The sequence below is a fragment of the Vipera ursinii genome, assembly GCF_947247035.1.
Source record: "Vipera ursinii genome assembly, chromosome: 3".
Lineage (NCBI taxonomy): Eukaryota > Metazoa > Chordata > Lepidosauria > Squamata > Viperidae > Vipera > Vipera ursinii.
The window spans coordinates 74,618,827-74,642,665 of NC_139516.1; the positions used below are offsets into that span (position 1 = coordinate 74,618,827).

A 23,839-nucleotide genomic window follows, 5' to 3' on the forward strand; every position below is an offset into this window, starting at 1 on the left:
TAAAAATATTCAAAATATAATCAATGTGTTTCCTCTTTTTTAAAGGTAATCAAATGGATAATACTATGAAAGATATTACAGATGAATTCAGTCTGCGAGATACTATAAGCATTGGATCAACAGATTCATTTGTTTCAGCTGCTGAGGTATACTGAAGCAATATTTGTTGTCGCATTGTGTTAATTATCATGCACCTGAGATCTTGTACTCAATTAATCAATGGCTTCTGCTGATCTTTAATTAAATCTCCTAGAACACGGATGTCAAACTTGCCACGTCATGTGACATGTCGTGACGTATTGTGACTTTTTTTTGCATTGCCAGAGCTGCTGTGGGCACGGCCTCCATATGATGCAACTGGCCCGCGGGCTGGCAGTTTGACATCCCTGTCCTAGAACAAAATGTCTTGACAAATTATACAGATTCACAGATATGTGAAGATTAATTGTGATTGTCTGACATTTAAACATTACAAATATTCATAACATTTTTTCCCATTCTGTCTGATTCTCAGAGACTGCGTGGGCAAGTACCTGCAGTTGTCTTGGCAAGGTTGTTTTTTTCAGAATTCGTTTGCCATTGCCTCCTTCCTGAGCCTGAGACTGGCTATGAAAGTGACTGGCCCAAAGTCACCCAGCTGGTTTTGTGCCTAAGGCGGGACTAGAACACATGGTCTCATGCCTTCTATCCTGATGCCTTAACCACTACTCAAACTGGCTTATTCACTCTGGAATGCTTTCTATATGGAATAGGAGATTTGCAGAATGCCATTATGAAGGTGTTCTTCCCCCAAATCAAGTAATTATTCATCAGGCTATTTCTGACTACCAAATTGCTAAGTTTAATAATGATTGTAAGGTTTTATGGTTTGGACTTTTACAGGTGGATTTTATTACGTTTCATTAGATTACATTCTTGTCCTGGAATTTACTTTGGGAATTCATTTATTAAAAGGCTTTGATACTTTTCTTTATAACAAAAGAATCCCTCTTCCAGTTATGCAATTAATGACACAAAATAATAATGTTTTACTTTCCCCGTTTCTTTGTCCCTTCTTACAGACCACTTAAGTCACTTAATTTACTTTGAACTTTTGAGAGAGAGAGAGAGATGTGTAAATTAATCTCTAATTCTTTTCTGCATTTAGCGTGGCTAAATGTCCCTATTTTGGGGAGAACAAAACTATTTTTGATGTCCAAGAATGTACCGTAATTTTCTGCCTTAATGTACTGTGGGTGCTTATTTCCCTATTCTTAATTTCTCTTTGTTCTGCTGCTTTTACAAAGTAACGTGTCTGTTGTTAAGGAATTTGTTGTGTAGAGGTCTCCTTGTGCTACCAAAGAGTTGCACAGACAAGGAAGGGTACTGAGAGCAGCAAGAGTCACACAAGAGTACACTGAGTTGTAAAAACAAAAAGTACCGTAGTTTACTTTAAGGTGGTGTAAGAACAAAAATGCACAGTCAAAAATAAACAGGCCAGGTCACAAACAATAGCAACAGTCCAAGGAGTAATCCAAACTACAAAGTCTTCTTACCCGTCCAGAGGTCAATACACAGTTCAGGTTTACAACAGTAGTAAACCAACAGCAGAGCAAAAACAGTAATAGTAGAGAGCAGTGAATTCAGAGAGAGAGAGAAGCTACGTTCCTAGCTCCCTCTTATGGCCATGAGAACACTTACACACCCATTGGCCAATTAACTTCTTCAAGACATAACATCATGGTTAATATATTTTCAACCCAACATTGTAGGCTAACACCATATGCCTAACATCTGTGATCCAGGAGTTACCCTAATTTTTCTTTCACATATTTGATTTTCATAATTATCTGTAATTTAAAGTGATATTGAAAAGCAGGTGCCATTCAAAAGATTACAAAGGTGTTACGTTTGCGAAAGTAACTTGGTAACTAAAACTTTTTTTTTAGCTTACAGAACATAAAGAGAACCGAAACTACTATCATCTGGATTCACTTTGCCACTGCCCATTATATGAAGAAGCTTTGCACATGGCAGAAGAGGGCAAGATTTATTCACGTGTCTTAAGGTGAAAATGTCTTTACATTTCTGAAAATTCTTATGGCAGAGTTTTTAAAACACTGTCAGAACTTTTATTGATTGTTTTCAAATATGTCTAAATTAAAGTGCCTGTCTGTGATTATCTTTCAAATGTTATTTATTTTGTGCATAGGACTGAAATGTTGGAATGTTTGGGAGACAGTGACTTCCTTGCTAAGCTCCACTGTATTCGACAAGCTTTCCAGGTAGAACTCTATGAGACACATTTTAATTCATCTTTGTGCTACTTACGGTGCGTCTCTATTAAATTATTACATAGAGATTTGTAGTCAGAACTAGACAAGTTACATAATCAGTATTATGCAGTTTTTGCAAGGTACAGGTTGCTTAACAACAAAAATTGGACCTATGGCCTGGATTCAAAGTTCTGACATTTGCTTCCCCTGTGGTCATATGACTGCATTTGGGGTGCTTGGCAACTGGTCTGCCTTTACGGCCGTTTGTAGTACCTCATGAATATGTGACCACAATTTACAATGTTTTTGCTGAAAATCAGCTTTTACCTCCGTTTCTAGCAAAAAGAGTTTAAAACATTTACAAAGCAGCTAACTAGAGTGTTTAGAAAGTTGGCTTAGTTCATAATCAGATGCTATTTATAGTCACTATCGGTTAATGTTGTTTAAATTTAGTCACTTCCAAGGAAGTTTAAAATACTGGCACATTTGGGGAAATCTCTACCATTCGTTCCCTTTCCAAGCACATATGTAGGCTTTGTTTCCAGCCATTAAGGATGAAGTCTCCAAGAATTTCTTATGATTGACATTTTTTTTCTGCCATGGTTCATATAGTAAATTTAGGTGCATGTTTATTCATGATTCTTGACAAAATTATAGTTGGCTGGGGTCTAAGTTTTAGGAGGTGGTGACCCTTTGAGAGCTGTATGCAATGAAATTTCATTTTGATGTATTTATTTATTGATTGATTGATGGGATTTATATCCCGCCCTATCTCCCGAAGGACTCAGGGCGGCTAACAACAAAACATATAATAAGTACAGAAATCAAGATAAAAATGAAATTGAGAACATCAGTGCAGTAAATTAAAATTAGAGAATTTAAAAAATGAATTAAAAATACTAAATATAAATTAATTAAAATGCCTGTCAGTCTAGGTCAGCCTGGTGGAACAGGTGTGTTTTGAGGCCGCGGCGAAAGGATTGGAGGTTTTGGGCCATCCGAAGCTCAGGGGGGAGCTGATTCCATAGGGTTGGGGCTCCCACAGAGAAGGCCCTCCCCCTGGGGGGTCGCCAGCCGACATGCCGATTGGTGTACATGCAAAGTGACAATAAAGTTATCATCATCATACCATATGTTAAAACATAATCTGTGGACTATATACCCTAGTGGCTTTGTTCACAAGAACAAGCTAAGCTAAAACCAAGCAAATTACATGATGGCTTAGGGCATTGTGTGAACACAACCATAGATTCCATTCCCCTTCTTGTTAAAATAAGTTTACTCAAGAAGATATTTAGTGACATTGATCTGTTTGAGTAATAGGGCCTAAAACTTAGATGGATTTGTGCATTTGGTTTCAATTTTGAGTTCTAACAACTTTCACTCATTTATGCTTTTTTTAAAAAAACAAAAACAAAAACAGGTCATTCTGTCAGACTCTGCAAATCGAATATTTCTTGCTGAAAGTGGCAGAAGAATTTTATGTGCTTTAATTTTGAGAGCAAGAAAGGTAAACCTATTTTGTTTTAATAACTGGTAGAGCATATTGTCACAGGTTTGATCATTTAGTGCCCTTATAACATGAGTTAAGAAACAAATATTCCTATGTTGGAAAAGTAGTATCCTGCTTTTAAGATTATAAATTTGGTCTACATGTGGCAGTGATTGTTCATATGAGTTTGTGGTTATATATTTCCAAAATGTATTCTTTTGCATGCCATTTTCTAAAACATGTACACAAAGTCAGATATCAGAATATACTATGCCTTATAGTGGGATACTCTTTATTTCTAGATTACCCTTTGACTTACAAATAAACAATGATGTCAATATTAAGGCAAGAATGAAAGAATCCATATAATATGCATGCTATTTCTTCAGAGTTTTCTGTTCTCCTTTACAGAATCCAAAGAAATTTGAGGAAGTATTTGATGAAATGATCTCTTTTTTAGAACAAGCAGATCAATGGATTCATACTGAAATGGAGTTGGCTGCTTATGGGGTATGTACAGTATATTGTTACTCTCTGCTTTCAATTAAATGTTTTAACTCTTTTTTTCTCTTGTTTTGGCTCTAGATAGCTATAATTCCTTACTGAACTTTATTTTGTTTATATTTCAGAAACTCTGTTATCATTATCTGGTCTATTTATTATTTTATATTTACTAAGTTTGAACAAACAATTTATTTAAAATGGCACCAGGATTTTTATTGTAATTTATAGCTTGGATTTGTTAATGATTTTTCTTTTTTTATAAATGTGCTCAGTGCCCTTTTTAAAATTTGATCCTCATGTAGGTGAAACACTTAAACTTTTATGATGTTGTTTTGGACTTCATATTAATGGATTCTTTTGAAGACTTAGAGAACCCACCCATGTCTATACAGAATATAGTTAATAACCACTGGCTGAACTCTTCCTTCAAAGAAACTGTAAGTCCATATTTGTTTCACTCCATGCTTCAGTTGTACCATTAACTGGTAGGAGATGTCAGCTCCATGTATTAACATCAGGCTGGGACCCAGTTTGTGGAGAGAAGTATTTTTCAACTTTTTCAAGTATGGATAAGAGGCAGTCTCTGTAGAGTTCAGGTCTTTGAGAAAGCATTTTTAAGTGGTATGAACAGGATGCTGGTACTCCATTGAGAAAGAAAGAAAGAGGGATATGGTTCTCTTGGATCCCCCGAGAAAAGGGTTGGGGTGTATTGGTTCCAAGTAAGATGAGTCATACTTTGAAGGAAAGCTTATTGTAGTGCTTTCCTTTTCTTATGTAATGTTTTCAAAATAGCTATGGTTGTGTTTTCTTAGTTGATTTAAATCTCATTTTTTTCATAATTTAGGCCACATTTTTATAGTAACATCCAAGTATAAAGGAGCATAGCATTCAATAATTTGATATGCTACATGTGAAGAAATGTCATTAGGCATCTTACACAACGGTCTAAAATAAATAACTGTTTCTCTTCTACTTTTTGTTATGCTCCAAGTCAGTCAATATGTCCCTCATTTATGATTTCAGTGTGTTAGGATGTATGTAAAACCAATATTGGAACTGTGTATAATCAGTCTTTCCCTATATTCTATTCAGCATCAGATCAGGTTAAAGGGTTCGGGTTAGGGATAGAGTTAGGCAGGTTAAGCAACCACCCAGTCATCTGTGGCTGATGAAGAGAATCTTAAATTTGGATGCTGATAGCACTATTTGAATTAGATATACAGTAGATCAGCTAAGGATGCTATGTAGTGGTATTTAAAAATGGCCTCGGGAGACAGAGCAAAGAGACGAACCAAGGAAACAGTCAGTTAAAAGACTGTAGCAAGAATATGGACAGGGCAAGAGACTTAGAGGAAACTTTCCCTAATTCCTTGGGTTTTAACATTATTTTAACTAACCTACTACTTTGGGCACAATCATTTAACTTTAAATCTTGTATCCTGTATTCTTATTTTTGTTGCCCTGTACACTGCCCTGAGTCCTTCGGGAGAAGGGCGGTATATAAATCAAATAAATAAATAAATAAATAAATAAATAAATAAATAAATAAATAAATAAATAAATAACTTTCAGACCTACAAGCAGTGGTGGGATTCACATATGTGAACAACCGGTTCTCTGTGTGGATGCCACTTCCAGAAGTCCTTTCTGGGCCTGGGCAACAAAAAAGTAGCTACTGGTTCTGTCAAACTGGCTGAATCCCACCACTGCCTACAAGATTTTGTTATTGCAGCATTACAATAAGAAGAATTAACTCATCTGGTCCTGTTCTCTGTCTGGTCTAATTTATAAGGCTAGTGTGTTATTACCTTCATGGCAACCATGACCTTCTCTCTCTCTCTCTCTCTCTCTCTCTCTCTCTCTCTCTCTCTCTCTCTCTCTCTCTCTCTCTCTCTCTCTCTCTCTCTTGTGTGTGTGTGTGTGTATACATACATACATACACATACATACACCAAGGTGACATTAAGAACAAATCCCACTTTAAATTTTACTTTCTCAATTGGACAGGAAGATAGCATTGTGAAGATGTCACATTTGACATTATTGACATTATCAAAACACTTTGTTTGAGATTTAGGAGTGCAATAAATAGTCTGCTAAAGGATGTAAGTTTTTTTAGGGTAGTTTCAACTTTTTGATATATAGCTCAAGGAGGCCAAAGTAATAAATTGGGAAACAGATAGAATATATTGAAAGAAAATTCTTTTTAGATTTCATTAAGCTCATTATTGAATCTATTCAGTGGGAGTGATAAAATGAAAAATATTTTTTTATTCTTCAGCCATCTTCAGTTCTCTCAACATTGCTACTGTTTTGGGTTTTAGCTCAAACAGAAGAGCTGCTAGAATTTTTGTAGGATATTGTGACACGTTTGCAAGACATATTTGAGAACATTGTTGTTTATAGGCAGTATAGCTTAGATTCTACAATACATACTGTACATTACAATTTGGAATGTCCAGATTGTTGCATGTTACAGTTTTAAGGGACCAAGAATATGGACAATTTATCTGGCACTTTGTTGTTCTGCCCTTTGCCTTCCCTGGCTTATTACAGCTAGGCAAATTATTATTTGAGATCATAGATTCTTCTTTAAGAGACAGAGTATTGCAATCCTATTAAGGAGCATAGTAGTGCCATTTTTTAGCAGAGCCATCATCAGATGTAGATGATCATACTGTAATAATTATAGTCCATTGGTTGGCATTTCTTTTCTTGGCAAAGAGCTTGAATATGTTATAGTCTTTCAGGATTCTTTCTCATTCTCTGTGCTATTTATTATTTTCACAAAAGCAATTAGTTGAAACTCCTGGGAGATTTATAGATTAGTATTACAGGTAGTGTTCGACTTACGACCACAACTGAGCCCAAAATTTATGTTGCTAAGACGTTTGTTAAGTGAGTTTTTGCCTCATTTTACGATTCTTCTTGCCACATTGTTAAGCGAATCACTGCAGTTTTGTTAAGTTAGTGACATGGTTGTTAAGTGAATCTGTTTTTCTCATTGACTTTGCTTGTCAGAAGGTCACAAAAGGTGATCACGCTGCAACTGCCATAAATGTGAGACAGTTGCCAAGCATTTTAATTTTGATCATGTGACCATGGAGCTGCTGCAGTGGTCATTAAGTGTGAAAAATGGTCACAAATCACTTTGTTCAGGGCTGTTGTGATGGTTGCTAAATGAATGGTTGTAAGTCAAGGACTACCTGTATTGACATATGGACTGTATATTTGACATTCATAGATTGAAGGCATTTCATAGTTCCTTTTTTTTTTAGTAGGGATACAACTTTCTTAGTATATCCGTTGGCATCCCAGCAACAAATCTACATGGATAGAGATTGCTTGGCTCCTGTGATCTATCTTTTAATAATCTCTCACTTCATTTTTTTACAATTCATTGTACTTTGGAGATGGTCCACAAACTGCAGATGTACGAACCCTGGCATCAGGAACTGTGACTGGAACTGGATGTTCCAGTCACAGTGAATCATCATCGGCTTTTGGCCATTTCTGGATCCAATTCTAAATTCTGTTTTTAAATCCTTTGCAGCATCTTCATACATATACCTGAGCTCTAACAGCAGAGGTCCAAGGGCTGTAATGTACTAACAAAGTGAGATTAATTTCAAAAAAATATGCCATGTGTTAGATTGAGTTATAATCTGAACTTCTCTACCTCTGAATTTTGTTTCCATTTTTTTTAATCTAGAGTATATTTCTTTGCCTCTCAGCTCTTCATCTGTCTTGGAAGCAGGTCTGGCCTGCCACTGTTACCCATTCATTCCTTTCTGTACCAATCCAGCATCCAGGGTGCTGGATTGGTAAAGAATCCAGTTTACTCATTCCTGTTGTTTCCTTTCTTCTTTTTCAGAGATATAGCTGCACCTTTTCTTTCTTCTCACTTCGACTTCTACTCCTCAGTCCTGTGTTATTTGTATCCAGTCTAATTTCGCTGTAGTAGACAGAGTTGTGAGCTTTATGATATTATCACTCCAATTCCAAGAAGAGGAATAATAAATATGCCATATATTTTCTTCCTTGCCTATTTCATTTGACCAGACAGGCTAAGATCTAGTAAAAAAAAGGGAGACAATGGCTATTTGTAATTCTCTGAGAGGAAGTCATAAATCTTAGTGTGCAAGCTTTCATTCTGTTTTGAATAGTTTTACTTTCTTTTATTATATATTTTGTTTATGTCTGCACTGGTCTTTGCCAGTCACATTTTATTTCCTAGTACTTAGAATGTTGTAGTACATTCCATTAAAATTCTGCTACATCCTACGGGAAGTAAATGTCTAGATTTGCCATCTGTATATTGTATGATTCCAGTCCTTATTAGGACAAAACTGCTTAGCTGTATCAAGAACTATTTAAACTATGCTTTTTCTTAGAATAGTTTTTTTTTACAATGCAGTCAAAACAAAAGAATTTGGTTTTATTTTTTATCATTGCAGATAGTTCTTGTTCATAGTTTCACATAAATATGTAGCTTTCTTTAAATACTGAGATTAATAAAATGTTTTTTAAAAAAAGTCTTAAAATTCATATATTTCAAAAGGTATTTTCAAAAGAATGTTTTTCTAAATAAGAAATATCATAGCATGATTGGGTATCTGCAATTGGAATAGTTAAGACTGTTCTAGTAATGAGCATTATTAATTCTACAAGTATTGATGATTAAAAGGATGTTTAACAAAAAGCAAATTGAATTGAATTGAATTTATTGAATTTATATACCACCCTTTCCCGTAGGACTCAGGGCGGTTTACAGGGTATATAAAACATTGATACAAAAATTAAGAACAATTAAAAAAGATTAAATTAAATCCCTGGAAAAATATAAAAAATATAAAACCCCAATTAAAACCCCAATTAAAATTCAGCCTGGGCCAGAAAGATCGAAGAGCCCGGTCTTCAGGTCTCGGCGAAATGATCGAAGGTCGGGGGCAGTCCTAAGCTCCATGGGCAACTGGTTCCAAAGGGCAGGTGCCCCCACAGAGAAGGCCCTCCCCCTGGGTGTTACCCGCCAGCATTCTTTTACCGGCGGCACCCTGAGAAGGCCCTCCCTGTGGGAGCGCACAGGACGAAGAGAACTTGATGCCGGCAGCAGGTGTTCCCTCAGATATCCTAGACCCAAGCCATTTAGGGCTTTATAGGTCATCACCAGCACCTTGAATCTCACCCGGAGGGCAACCGGAAGCCGCTCACTGGAAATGATAAGCCCCAGATTTATTTTTTTAATTTTTTTTAATTTTAATTCCATTTATATCCCACCCTTCTCCGAAGACTCAGGGTGGCTTACAAGCTTAGCAATAAAAGATTCAGATAACAATGAAGAAAGATAACAACAGGAAAGTCATTGTTGTTAAAGAACCATGTTAGACATTGGAAAAATGTCATTGCACGCATTCCAGTTAGCGAACCAAAATGACCAGATTTCTGGTACAAAATCTTTCTGGCCTTGCCATGGATATTATTAGATAATGACTGTACATAAGAATTCCTATTCCACATGCAGAAATATCTTTCAGCTTGTACGTTTTATCATCCATCTTTGTAATTTAGATCAGATTATAAATATTTGCTGCTATCACAAGAATACAGGCAGATTCTTAATCACTAAGTTACATTAAATTTTAGAAAAACCGCTAAACTGCATGGAGAGAGCGAGGAAAATGAGATGCAAATCCCATATTCTGAGCAATAAATAATGCACATTTTGTAAAATTATTTAAATTTATATTATTGCAAGTTCAATATATTTTAAATTTAGGTCAATATTTTATATTTTAGCTGTTATTTCTTAATATAAAGTGTTTCATGCTTGCAAGTAAATAAAACCAAAAAAAAATATCTTACTTAGGCTGTGGCTTCAAGTTGTTGGTCAGTCCTGAAGCAAAAAAAGCAACAAATGAAAGTAAGTAGCCTGACATTTTACATTAGAAGACATCTGTGCAGTGCTATACATTTGTTTTGCAATGTCAGTTGCCAATTTAAGACAGTCTGTAGATTGTTTAAGCATTGTTTGTGTATGGCTATAGATGATGGTAAATTATTAGAACTATGAATAAAAAGATAGTAGTGTGTATTCTTGAACCACTTTAATACAATTTATCATATCTGAAATTATAGTTGAATGATAGGCAAAAATAGTAATCTCATGAGCGAGGTAACAAGTTTATGATTCTGTTAGAAAACTGGCTGAAAATTGAGGGAATTGTTTAGGAGTAGTTGCTTTATATCAGATCTCGGCATTTTACAGCCTGTGGGTCACATCTGGCCCTCCGGGCTGTTCCTGTATGGTATGCAGCAGTGAGGGGGAGGGGCGGCAGTGGGCAGAGCAGTGGGGGAGGCAGTGAAGTTTGGGGTGAAGGTGGTAGCGGTGGTGGCCCTCCACAACAGTCCAAGTTATATGGATGTGGCCCCTTGGGAAAATGAATTACCCACCCCTGCTTTATATTGTTCACAGCTGTATAAAGTAAAGGCTGTTCTGAGAATAGCAATACATTTTGAAATTTTAATATATATAATCATAAAAAGCATAAAGTACATTTTAATCTATACGTCTCAAAGCAAGAACAGCACCTCTTAAAATTAGAATGTATTTAACATGCTATGTTAATTCACATCCTGATGTGTATATGTCCATATAGAGTTTAGGGGTGGGTGTGTAAAAAAAGTAGAATGAAAACTTCAGCAGAAACAACTTAGAACATCTGTTCGTCCTCAAGGGCATTGAATGATCATTCAATACAATTACAGGGCTGAATGCCATGAACTTTGCATGTGGAAGGACAACTTTCACCCGCAGTTTGCAATTTGATGACGTATCTCAAATCCTCAATTACCACACTGCCCTATTCTCTGATTCAGTAGATATTCATGAATAATGGGCACCCTTCTAGTCAACTACAGTAAAGCAAAAGTTGTATGGCTTCCCATACTAAAGCTGCACACTACTGCATTTTTTTTGATAAACTAATCTTAACCCTTAAATATAACTTTTCAGAACTAAATCCTATTCAGCTTAATCCTTTTGATAAGAGTGAGCTGTAAGATTGAGCAACCTAATGAGCCTTTACATAGAAAACAGCTTCATGTGACCTTCATGGGCATGTCATTTGGTCACCAGGAGTTGATATTTAAGTTTATAAAAGATTGCAACTTTTATATGTTTATTGCAAAGATTGCAGGTTTAAAGATGTCACAATTGTTTATACTCAAGATGCCGGGTATGATTAGCCTTTTCTGTACCAATTACATCTTTAGGTTCCTGATGGCTTCTTTGCACATTTCTATGCTGTTTGTGAACATATTAGCCCTGTTCTGGCGTGGGGATTTTTAGGTCCTAGAAATTCGCTGAACGAATTATGCAGCTACTTCAAGGTATGCGGCTTTATTTTATCAAGAGTTTACTGAATACCAATGAAAATACAAATGAACTAGTAAATGTTTTTATGAGACATCCTATAGACTACAGGTATTAACTAAAACCTTTTTATTTTTTGCATTTATTTTTGTTAGAATCAGATTCTTTATTTCCTGAAAGATATTTTTGACTTTGAAAAAGTGCGATACTCATCAGTGGATAATTTAGCTGAAGACCTTCTGCAATTGCTAATCCGGCACACTAATCTTTTATTGGTCTACTTTGGAGTAAGTGGATGTCAACACCCAACAGCCTGTGACCTTTCAGAGGCAAAAATACAATAATTTTCTGTTTTTGTTCTTCATGTGAGCATATTTTTGCCTTTTTCTCCCGCAAGAGAATTTAATATTGTTTCTTTTTGAGCAAGTACCCCAAAATCTACAATATTGTCAAATGTGGCCTCAGGGAGATATATTCATGCTTAAATTATTGCTGTACATATCATTTAAAAAGATATTTCAATTGTCCTTGGATTTATACTTAACATATATTTTTAAACTATTACATAAATATTGTTTATGGGGATAAATACATTGTTCAGATCTCTGTGATGAAGGTGATACAAAAATACATTTTATAGTAAATCAGTTCCTCCCAGGTTTACAATGTATAAATTACAATGTACAAAACTCTCAAAAGCTCCACCTGGTGATATTTTGCCAAGATTTGCACCTTTTTTGTCTTAACAAATGTGCAATAAAAAAAATACAGTGACAGATATATAGCTTATGTATGTATGAGCTATAACTTATTGTATAGTGTAGCAACTGTAACATGGCATTTGGCCTTCGGACAATATTCTATGAGCACTATTGTAAAATTTAAGAGTTAATATCAAATATTTATGTAAATTATTTCTCATGATGTTTTACGTTGGTTGTACTGCATAAAATCAGAGTCTGGTGAACCCTCAATAGTTGTTTTGAGTAGTTAATAATCTCTACCATATTTATTTATTTAGTAAATTTATAAATTGCTAAATATATAGATAATTCTCTGCAGAGCTTTTAAAATTTTATAAATACTATAAGATCTTGTCTAATTGAATCTATTATTAAAAGTATATTTTAAGGGGGGAAACGTATATTAAAAAGAATAAAAAGGTGCAAGGGTAAATACACATTCCGTTACAATTTTAAGTATGTGTTTGTCTCTTTTTAAAACAGGGATGCCAAATTAATACCTTTAATACCATGCATAGATGTATTTTGTTTGATCATGGTTTACTTTATTGTATTATCCACAATTGAGTATATGAAGCTATAAGACATGGTTTATAAGCACAATGGCCAGATTCACGCAATACACCGATCCTCAATCATAGCACATTTTTATTTAGAAGGATAAGTGAGCCTAAATGGATGCTGTCATTGCTGTCATTGCATTCAGCCAGGAAACTTAAGCTTAGCTATTGTCTGTTTCCCCACGTGTAAGTGAAAATATTTAGCCTTTGTATTGTAGTGGTTTGTTGGACTGGATTTTCAAGAAATCCCTTGCCCAATTCTGCCTTGCAATTCCAGTCTCTGCCCATGTCCAAAAGCCATTCTCTGTCACAAAATTAAACATTTGATTTGAAACAGTATCAAACATTGAGATACCCTATCACAGAGTGTATCTATGTATTCATGTTCTGCATGTTTATTGTTTTATATATTTTTATTACATAAACATGAATAGTGATATTCCCTTGCATGAAGAAACATTTAATGCTACCCAGTCAGCACATAAAAGTCCTAAGACATTGTAGCCGTCCAAATATTGTGAATATATGATACAGGAAAATGTCATTTGAGTCTTTATATTATATAATACATATTAATATTTTCAATATTCTTTTTCCATCTACACAAAAGCAAATCAAGATAAGTCAAATCTCATTTTCCAGTTGCAGCAATTAGAAGGCCATTCCTTTTGCAAAAATGTAAAATATGCATTTATTGTAAGCTGCCCAGAGTCACATAAAAATGACACATAAATTGAGCAAATAAATAGGTAAATGACATTACTTGAAAAGACATTAAGTGAAAATTTGAATGGGCAGCTAATAGAGGCAACGGCAGGAATAACAAGATTAAAAAAAGAGATCCTGGCTTAAAAGCGAACCAAAGAGAGGGATCTGTGGAAGTTAAGGCCACTGAAGAGGAAAATGGGTCATATTCCATGAAGCAGGAAAGGGAAGCTGAAGCTTTTGTTGAATGATAGCATATATTTATGGCATTGTTTATATATGCATTTTATGTACCATGATTTCATGGTCAGATTATCACAAAGAGGGACACACCGTTCTTTCTCTGGTCATAGCACTTCAGTAATAAGGGTAATAGATGTAAGTGCAAGTTAAAAACTTTCACTGAATCAAGGGGGATTATTATTTTTCTTACAGGTAGTCCTCATTTAGCAACCACAATCAGGACTTGTAATTTGAACTGTGCTTACAATCTGACATCAGCTTTCCTTCACTTTACAGACCCATGAAAGTCATCAATGTGAGAGGATTGGTTGTAGAATGATTTTTCCCATCACTGTCATTTACTACAAATGGGAGCTAAGCGAGACATTTGCTAAATGAGGACTTCCATGCGTTTAGGGCTAAACACACTGGCATGGTGTTAGATTAGATTAGGTAGACCCAGAGTCAAATTCTCATTTACATTTGGAAGTTCACTGACTGTCTTGGGATTAATCACTATTTCTTAGCCTAATTTACCTCACAGGGGTGTTGTGGGGATAAAGCTGGAAGAGGAAATGGAGTGTATTCTACTGTGTGTATCAAGAATTAACTACAAGGTTAATTATGCCAAAACAAATATCAGCATTAGAAGCATAATGTGTTGGTTTGATATCAGAGCTCAAGAAAACAGGTTATGTAACACCTCAAATGAATAAACATTGCTATTAGTAAATAAACTTTATGCTGGGCTTGGCCTATTGTTCATTTTATATGAGGAACAAAATGGAAACCAGGTGGGGAACAGACTAATCTCATCTTATTCTCTAGTCAGACACAAGAAAAAGTAATAAAAATTCTTCCTATCCTACACCCTACAAACTGACTCAGAAGTTAATTATACTGAGATACGTATTTATTTTACAAGATCATTGCAACTGCTGATATGACAATAAGCTAATTTGACTACTACATACAATGGGATGGTTTCATCAGTCTGATGCTGGCTGGACTTCATGCTATCATAATTATCTGGTAAGTTTCTATTATTAGTTGCTTGCTCTGTACAAGTTAGGGCTATAAAAAAGGCCACCAGCATTCACCCTCCTAACAGTTTCACTTCACAAAAGTGAAGCTTGCCAGAGATTTATCACTGTCCTAGAGAACTGTTATCCCCTCGATCTGGAATATTTGTATAAGTGGAAGGAAAATACATACACTCTTAAAACTAACAGTAAGTAATTCTTTTCCCCCAAAGTGTTTAGATCTAGCTGCATCTGTTTCAACAAAACTGTAGTAAGAAAAATAGCTGGGGTGACTTTGTGATTCTTACTGTGTATTTGTGTAAGAGGGGCCGATATGAGTTGCTGAATTGGTATTCAGATATTTTAGAAATCTTATGTGCTCTCTCCAACCTCTTGTTCTTCACTTATTAGGATTAAAGGAAACCGTACCGCAAATAATTGGAAGAGAAATTGGGAAATGGCTATTTAGTGGCCTGACATTCTTCCAAGGTTGCGATTGAGGACGTACTTAATTTCATATTAATAACTTAATCGTAACTGTCCCAATGTGGGAACAAAATATGGTTTAAAAAAACCAATTTCTCCTGTTCCATTCGGTGGCGAATTTAAAAACAAAGCGGTTTGTGGGGAGGAAAGCCATCTTGAAACACAGCCTGATTTTCTGTGGCTTCTTGGACGGCTCTTGTATCCTGTCCTATTATCCTGTCCTTATTCGACCAAAAAGAAGGAAAAAAAAAAAAGACCAGTGCTGTGGGAAATGCACTCTGGGTATGCTCAGGAGCCCTTCCCCCCCCCGCCCGCTTTTAGGCGACTGCTGACAGTGAGTGATTGACGTCGGACACCAATTATACCCCGACCCCTCCCTCTCATCCCACTTTCTAACTCGCCCGGTGCGTGAGGAGATTTTTTTCTGAATCCAAGGGGGGGGGGTGGGATTTGGGAAATTCTGCAGTCGCCGGATATTTATAGCCTAACGGCGTTTTCGGCCCAAAATAACCCGGCTGGGCCGCTGAGGGGCCTCCGGAGGCGCGGCGAGGGCGCTGAGTGGGGGGGGGGCAAGAAAGGAGGGGGCGGCCGCCGTGTGTGTGTGTGTGTGTGTGTGTGTCGGGACAGCTGCAGCTCGGCCTGGGCGCGCTTGGAATGCCAGGAACGGGCTGCGCACCGGGACTTTTATGGCAACTTGCAGAGCCCGAGGGCTGGAGCCGCAGCCAGCCAAGGAGCGCGCCGCACCGAGGGTAGGAGCGGGAGAGACGCTCGCCGGCCTCTCTTCTCACGCCCACCAGCCGCTGGGGATTAAACGAAAACGCACCGCCACGCGCTGCCAGGTATCCTCGATAGGTTTTGTTTTTGTTGTTGTTGTTGTTGCGGGGAAGGAAGGGAGGGAGGGAGGGGGGGCGATTGGGACACAAAGGACGGCCTGCGCTCGTCTCTGACGCGCCTGGGGATGACAAGGCAGAGGGGGAAACCGCGCGCGGCGGGGCAAGCGGGCTGCGGCTGGGTCTTAAGCAGGGGTAGGCAACCTCGGCTCTTTTATGACTCATGGACCTCAACTCCCAGAATTCCTGAGCCAGCGTAGCTGGCTCAGGAATTCTGGGAGTTGAAGTCCATGAGTCATAAAAGAGCCGAGGTTGCCTACCCCTGGTCTTAAGGGAAAGGAGCTGGGGCTGGGGAGGGGAGGGGGGGCGGGCTGGCGCTTCGGCTTTCTGCCTTTGGCACGTCCTCTGACGGGGCTCCCTGCGTTGCCCTTCGGCCTCGCTGAGGCGTTCGCGGGGGGGATTAGCCGGAGACCAGGGTCCCCTCACGCACGCACATACGGTCCTTGCGGGTTTTTTGGGGCGGGCGGGTGGCTGGGTGGGTGAGAACAGCCTTTGCCCCCGTCTGGGCGCCTCGGTTCGGCTGCTTCGCCTCTCCTCAGAAAAGCGGCCGCTCGCCCCGTCTGGGCTGCCGTCGGAAGGAAAAGCCACAGGCTCGCTCTCTCCCGCCAGTTTGACTGGGACGAAAATCCCAGACGCCCCAACGCGTTGAAAAAAAAAATCTCCGGGAAAAAAATATCTCTCGTAGCCAAGCTGTTGTGCAATGGAATCAACGGTCCGCGAACAAAATGTTTCTTTCGAGGCGTCTTGAGTGGGGTAATAAAGCCAGATGTCGCTCGTTTTCACGCAGGGTTTTTCTTACTCTGAATCTGAAACATGTGGCAAAGGTCCTGGATCTCAAATTTCCTGCGGAGAGATCCTTCGGCCGTCAGGTCCCGCATTTTATACGGTCATACATTTCAGTTGAATTAAAACATTTTCCCACCGCATTCCAGGCAAATCATCTCTGAGGATGTTTCCTTCCTAAATGTCAGAGTAAAGGAAGCTTTTTCCCTGAAAGGTGTAGTGATTGCTAGTTAGAAGGTAGTACCAATGGTAGTGTCAGTTTTTTAGTGGGAAGACAATAACTGCCAGAACTGTTGTTCTTGCCATTAGTCTGCTCTTATTATTGTATACAGAGACTTATTGTGACAATAATCAGAATTCCAAAAGTTAAAGTTGCTTGCATCAACTGTATACTTTTAGTATAAATTATATTGTATGATGGATGAGAGAGAGAGAGAGAGAGAGAGAGAGAGAGAGAGAGAGAGAGTTACAAAGGTGCTATTATTGCATTGTAAGTGGATTTTTTAAAACAATAATTGGAACTAAGAAATGTAATATTTTTGTTTTTAAAGTCAGACAGAAGATGGCAAAAAAAACCCTTAGCTGCATATTTGAAACAGGATGTGTGAAAGAACGTATATGCCAAAATATGTAGGCACATTATAGTTCTTTGATTTTGTTGACAGAGAGCTCTTCCTCATGTTCATGTTAATGCACATTCCTTCAGATCTTGAGTTGGCAGAAACATTTATCTATGCTCTAACTTGCTTCAGTAATGAGGCTGATGAGTGGTATTCTCCTTACTGGTTTGATACTGGACAAGTCAAGAACAGACATGAGTTGATTCCCCTGGCTGTATTTTTTCTCCCTTGGCATCACTGAACAGCATGAAAAAAAACCCCATCTATCATTGTCCTTAATATGTGGTGGAGCAAAGTTGAGTTAGTGTGGTCATGTGTCTGAGATGGAGTGTTTAGCCACATAACAAGTTGCCAATGCAGAGTTGCTATGCAGCTGTGACTTGTCAGTCAGTCTGTTTTGAAATGCATCTAACAATCTTCTGAAAGAGAATTAGACCAATGTCCAAAGATAGCCTGGCTGACAGGTCAATGACTCAGTGGAGACCATGGGTTGAAGCAGAAGGGACCATGACTGTATCAGAAACATTCTTTCCTGCCTTATCTTGTTCCCTCTGGACCATCAGTTTCTCTGTTGAGCTATTCTTGAACATGAGTTTACTGCTTTTTCTTCTTTTTCAGAAGTGTGCTAAATGCCTGTAAAGAAACAGTGTGACAAGTCACAGCCGTGGAGCACCTCTCCACTAGTATCATGTCTATTGGACAATTTGAAAGGTGGCTAAAACCTGCATATCAATTCACCTGTCTCAAACTTGTCCTACTACCAGGGCTTTTTTCCTCATAGAACGCTCAGAACGGAGTTCTGGCACCTTTTTGGGATGGAACCTTGTAGGGTAGGCAAGGTGGGTTGTATGACGTGTGAGTTCCGGCACCTTTTTCCTTTACAAAAAAAGCACTGCCTACTACTATATATTAAAGAAAATGATTAGTTGTTTTCCGGCTGGCTGGTGATGCGGTGGGAAGAGAAATACAGCCAAGTGAATCCACCAATTGCTGTCCTTGAGTTGCCCTGCAAGAAAACTCTAAGGACAGCCCCATTCACTGCCCTTGTTACTAAGATTAGAGGGGAGGCATACTTCATACTGGCTGAGTTTTATCTTAGCTTAAGGAACTGGAGGAACGTGCATTAACAGCTGTGAGGAAGAAGCCCAAAACCAGAACCCATGAACCTGAATTTAATATGCCTCTGCTTTGGGCTGGGGATGAGGCAAAGCCAATGACACGAGGATATGTGTGGGTTGTTGTTTTTTTTTTAAAAGACGGTTAGTGAAACATTTTTGTGACATGTTTGCTGGGACATAAAAATGAGCTTCTTACACTTTGATGCTGAATTAAAGTAACAATGTACAATGTTTTATATTAGTTTATGGCATGTAAATAAGAAAGAGAGGGTATCTAAAGTGCTGTGTTTTGTTTCATTTCGATGATACTTAAGATATCAATATTTTAACTGTATTTCAAAACTGGAAATTCTGTACATCTGTAAGTGCTCTGCAGTGTCCCCAAAGTATCTATGCCTGTATCAATGCTTCAACTGTACTCTCTGAACTGAAATGAGCAAACTATTTTCTCAAAGTTATAGGGTTTCAGTATTAAAAAAATGGCATCCAACCTTACAAGATTATTGTAACAAGTATTGAAATGACGCACTGAGAAAGTACACTACTCTATTAAAACTGTTAATTATTATAGTTATATATAGTTATATATTCACTCCAGCTATAATAAATAATAATCCATGTATTCTTTTAAATATAGGTTAAATATTCTGATGTTATTTAGTCTGGCACCAGGAGGTAATTCAAATAAAAATACATGGGCACAAGTTTGTTGAATTAATTTAATTTGCTTAATTCAATGTTCATTTTTCTGGTTTTAGGAGTACTAAAGTAGAATTCTTTCTCTGAAATGTTCTAAGATATTACCTGACTCCCATGGTTTCTGTCCATTTGGTAAGATAGGCAGAGCCAACATGATTTGGGCCCTTTCAATCTATAGACCCATCTGTTCGGACCCAGATCTATGACTTTTCTGTCACATCACCTGTCCTATGGAGTGATATCCCTCCAGACATCATGTAGCTCCCACCCCAAAGGCACTAATGGGTAGTGTGCCTATGGAGACGTTGGTTGTTTTCTGTTTGTGTATCTGGATGCATTGCATTTTCTTTCTATTGGTATCCAGTTCTGGAGGTAGAAGGGTTACTTCTGCTTCTAATTCTACTTGAGGATTATTACTGAACTAGGGTAGGCAATGCAGTATCCACAGAGGTTACCTGGTCTTATGCAGAAGGGCTTCATCTTGGGATTTGCAGACATTTTTGGATTTTATGTATTTGTGTATTTCATGTTCAGAGAGTTTCAATACAAAACTAGCTGTTGCCTGCCTAGCATAGTTAGTTTCTAGATGCTTTGTTTCCCGATTGTGCACTCCACCTGGATTCAGACATACTTAAGAAGTAAAGGTTGTGGGTAGCTGGAAGAACTGTTTTTTGATTCATTCTCATAAATTGGGACTGGGGCAATTTACTTCTTTGTTTATTTTTACCAGTTCGCCTTTTGTGAAATAATTATTTTGTGACAGGTTTTCTTCACTATATTAAATGTTTGGGGATGACAGTTTTTCAAACTTACAGTGTGTCAATCTAAGCAATTGGTCCTATTACAGGTCCAGTCTTCCTAAGTACTCTGCTTCCAAGTGGTTACCATAGGGTAACTAATGTAGAAATTCAAGAGAGTAGTGATAAGGATATATGAGTCAATATAGAGAGTCCCACCTGCTCCACATTTTGTGAGCACGGTTTTGTGATATCACTGGATGACATTGCTAGGGCCCGTTGCCTTAGAAGAGTGAGGAAAATCCTCAGGGATGACTCACACCCTGGTTCTGTGCTTCTTCACTCTCCTACCATTGGGTAGGAGATATAGAAGCATAGCCAGCCACATCAACAGGCTGAAGAACAGTTTCTACCCATAGGCTGTCCTGAATGGAAAATAATTCCATGTCAACATAGTATGATAGACTTGTGGGGCCGGCGTGCTGTGCAATAAGCTCACATGGTGCAGTAAGATTGTGTGTTTGTTAGTAGGATTCACTGGGTTAGGGATGTTCTTTTCTTTTGTCTTCACTGTGAATCGTGTTGTGGGGTGCGTCTCATTGTACACACGTTGTACTTTGACAATAAAGGTTGATTTGATTTGAGGAAGGGTCTCTAGGAGCATAACAGTTGCAACTGAGCAAAGGCCATCCTAGCCATGCCTTCTACTTGTCATCCAGCAGTAATCAAGAGTCTAGGACAGGTGTAGGCAACCTTGGCTCTTTTATGACTCATGGACTTCAACTCCCACAATTCCTGAGCCAGGGTGGCTCCGGAATTCTGGGAGTTGAAGTCCATGAGTCATAAAAGAGCCAAAGTTGCCTACCCCTGGTCTAGGAGGACCTTTGAGAGACAATAATGGAGCCAACAAAGAAACATAAACAACAAAATACAACTCAGTGCTTTCAGGTTTCACCTGCTTCATCCCAACTAGACCTCTTATTGATTCCAAAACACTGTTCTATTGTACCAGGGTAGATAGCTAAAAAGAAAACTTTTGTCACTTATACAAAATACCATAGAGAGGAGGAAAGAAAGAGATAACACTGGATTTAGAAACTGATAGGTCTAGTTAAATAAAGAGTGATTCTAGTAATCCAACTGCCATCAGTCACCAGTGTCTTTGGTGGTTGAAGAGATCAAATGAGTGAAGATACTGGTATATTTTTCTGGTGGCCAGAGAAATGGAGAAAGCAGGGCAGGGAGTATTGTGGTTTTTAAGGGTTTTGGGAAAGTCTGAGAAGTGGTTTCTAAAACACACACACAAATACACAAACACACGAGAAAGTACGTACTAGTATTTAAAAACAAACATTTTTAAGAGGCCAGCTGATGGCCCTTCAGTTTGCTTTAAGTGTAATGGTTTCAAAGTGGAAGGGAAAAAAAATCAAGAGGAAAATAGGCTGGGTTCCTAATTAGAGAAATATTCCCACCGTTTTATAAACCAGCAGTTCAGGTTTTATAAAACCTGTAATATCTGCATTTGCTGGTGTTCAACTAACGTTTGCCAAAAAATTCCTGTTTCCACTTGTATTGAAAGAAGAGCATTAGTACAATTTCCTTCCATGTTGATCCTTTCTGTGAGCATGCACTTTCGTTGATATGTAGTTGAATGCCACACTGTATCCTATACATCTAGTGTTTAATTTTAACTATATATCCTGCTGTTTCACCAAACTGCCATCTGTCTGATTTGTAGTTATACATTGTTCACCATTGCTTTTCTCCCGTAGGTAGATGTTAAAGCATACAGGACCATTACAAGCTACCAAAAGTATAATTCAGTTCTTTATAATAAACTGTATAGTGCACAGCAAAATCCCTGGTATGTCTGTCTGCATGTATGTTTGTTAGTGTATGTGTTCCACTACTGCTGGAATAATAGCACAGCCTAATTCTGCAGGAGGCTTCCCCGTGGAAAACAGTTCACTTGATGGGATTCGCCACTTTCTGTCTTGCCCATTCTAGGCAGTTACTGCAAAAATTTGAAACTGTTCAAAGGAATGCAAGAGCCTTGGTGGAGCAGTGGGCTAATGCCTCCTTAAGTAACACCAGCTGCCTGCAATTAGTGCAGGTTCACATCCCACCAGGCTCAAGGTTGACTCAGCCTTCCATCCTTCCGAGGTAGGTAAAATGAGGACCCAGATTGTTGGGGGCAATAAGCTGACTTTGTAATAATGCCGCTTGGGGGGGTGTGTGAAAGCCCTAATAAGCAGGCATATACATAGAATGAAGGCTACTGCTAAGCTTGTAAGCCGCCCTGAGTCTTTGGAGAAGGGCGGGATATAAATGGAATTAAAATAAAATAAAAATAAATTTGTCAGAAAAGCTTGGAAATAAAGATAGAGCCAATTTGGTTTTCTGCTTGATCATTCAATATACTTAATGGCTTTCCTGAGTTTGTTAGCACCTGATTAGATTGACCTTTTGTGACTGTTGATCGTATCGAACAATCAGAGGAATAATAGGAATAATTTAGGAAAACTTGAAACTTGATCATGTGAAAAAGAAAGTACACCCTCTTTGAGTTTTATGGTTTTTACATATCAGGACAGTGTAAAAATCATCTGATCCTTAGCAGTTCATAAAAGTAGGTAAGTACAACCTCAGATGAACAACAGCACATGACAAATGTCATCACGTACAAAAAGAAAGCCAAAATGAAAAAGGCACATGAAGATGACATGGTGTAATATGTCATATGTTGTTGTTTATTTGATGTTGTATTTCCCTAGTTTTAAGAACTGCCAAGGACCAAATGATTTTTTCTCTGTCCTGATATGTAAAATCATAGAATTCAAAGCAGGCGTACTTCCTTTTTCACACGACTGTATGCTGCCTGACTGTCAATAGTTCTAGGTGGCTCACATTAAAAAATATAGTATTTTTTGTGAAAGGAATATTAGGGAATCTTATCTGCCCCCAAGAATGCAGGACAGGGTAATAAATTAAATAAATCTCTATTCATGGTACATTTTATTTCTTTCTTTCTTTATTTATTTTATTGGATTTATATACCGCCCTTTCCCGAAGGACTCAGGGCGGTTTACAGGGTATTTAAAACAAGGAATACAAAAGGTAGATGCTTTAACCCAAGGCAGGAGCAGGTAGACTATTAAATTTTCTTTTTTAAGTCAAGTGTTATGACTGAGGATTAACAGAAAAACTCTATTTGATTAAGTATCGGTACCAGATATGAAAGCGCGGGCAGCTGTTTTGAACCTGAGGCTACATTTTTTATTTGGAGAGATTGCTGTGGGTCACAGGGAATATAAAAGTTATAACATCAGCAATGGATGGGGACAGAGTTTTCAATCTGTTTTCCTCTCCTACCTGGTGAGCCTTAGTTTTTAAGATACATTGAGCATATTGGATGCTTAATGTAAATATTGGTATTTCCTTTAGTTTCTCACTGTCTTTTTTATGGCGTTTGCTACCAAATGGTGGTAGAATTTTGTCAGTATGTGCCCTGGAAATTGTTTACCTGATCTACGAACCCTCAAACGTCTGTTGGCTCCAAAAGCTTTTCTTGAAATACCCTTGCTGAAATTATAGAAGCAGTAACAAACTCTTAATTCCTTAACCTTTTAAC

The 23,839-nt window shown here is 37.9% G+C and overlaps 2 protein-coding genes across 10 annotated transcripts in view; both read left to right on the top strand.

Moving 5' to 3' along the window:
• The window catches only part of MIGA1 (mitoguardin 1), a 48,439-nt gene extending 35,527 nt beyond the window's left edge, over nucleotides 1–12,912 (top strand). For 3 of the 5 annotated variants that reach the window (XM_083359396.1, XM_083359397.1, XM_083359398.1), the window contains 9 exons: nucleotides 46–146; nucleotides 1,929–2,047; nucleotides 2,192–2,264; nucleotides 3,679–3,765; nucleotides 4,159–4,257; nucleotides 4,554–4,688; nucleotides 10,118–10,171; nucleotides 11,524–11,640; nucleotides 11,779–12,912. In XM_083359396.1, coding sequence (XP_083215522.1) covers nucleotides 46–146; nucleotides 1,929–2,047; nucleotides 2,192–2,264; nucleotides 3,679–3,765; nucleotides 4,159–4,257; nucleotides 4,554–4,688; nucleotides 10,118–10,171; nucleotides 11,524–11,640; nucleotides 11,779–11,967 — 974 coding nt within the window. In that variant the 3' untranslated portion in view covers nucleotides 11,968–12,912. Of the gene's footprint in view, nucleotides 1–45; nucleotides 147–1,928; nucleotides 2,048–2,191; nucleotides 2,265–3,678; nucleotides 3,766–4,158; nucleotides 4,258–4,553; nucleotides 4,689–7,804; nucleotides 7,868–10,117; nucleotides 10,172–11,523; nucleotides 11,641–11,778 lie in introns of those variants that run through there. The other 2 variants (XR_014492095.1, XM_083359399.1) reach the window with 2 other exon arrangements.
• A 2,057-nt stretch (nucleotides 12,913–14,969) lies between these two features.
• Nucleotides 14,970–23,839, top strand: part of NEXN (nexilin F-actin binding protein) — a 37,575-nt gene continuing 28,705 nt past the window's right edge. For 3 of the 5 annotated variants that reach the window (XM_083359407.1, XM_083359411.1, XM_083359410.1), the window contains exon 1: nucleotides 15,982–16,200. The gene's annotated coding sequence lies outside the window, so the exon portion shown is untranslated. Of the gene's footprint in view, nucleotides 15,085–15,981; nucleotides 16,201–18,754; nucleotides 18,914–23,839 lie in introns of those variants that run through there. The other 2 variants (XM_083359408.1, XM_083359409.1) reach the window with 2 other exon arrangements.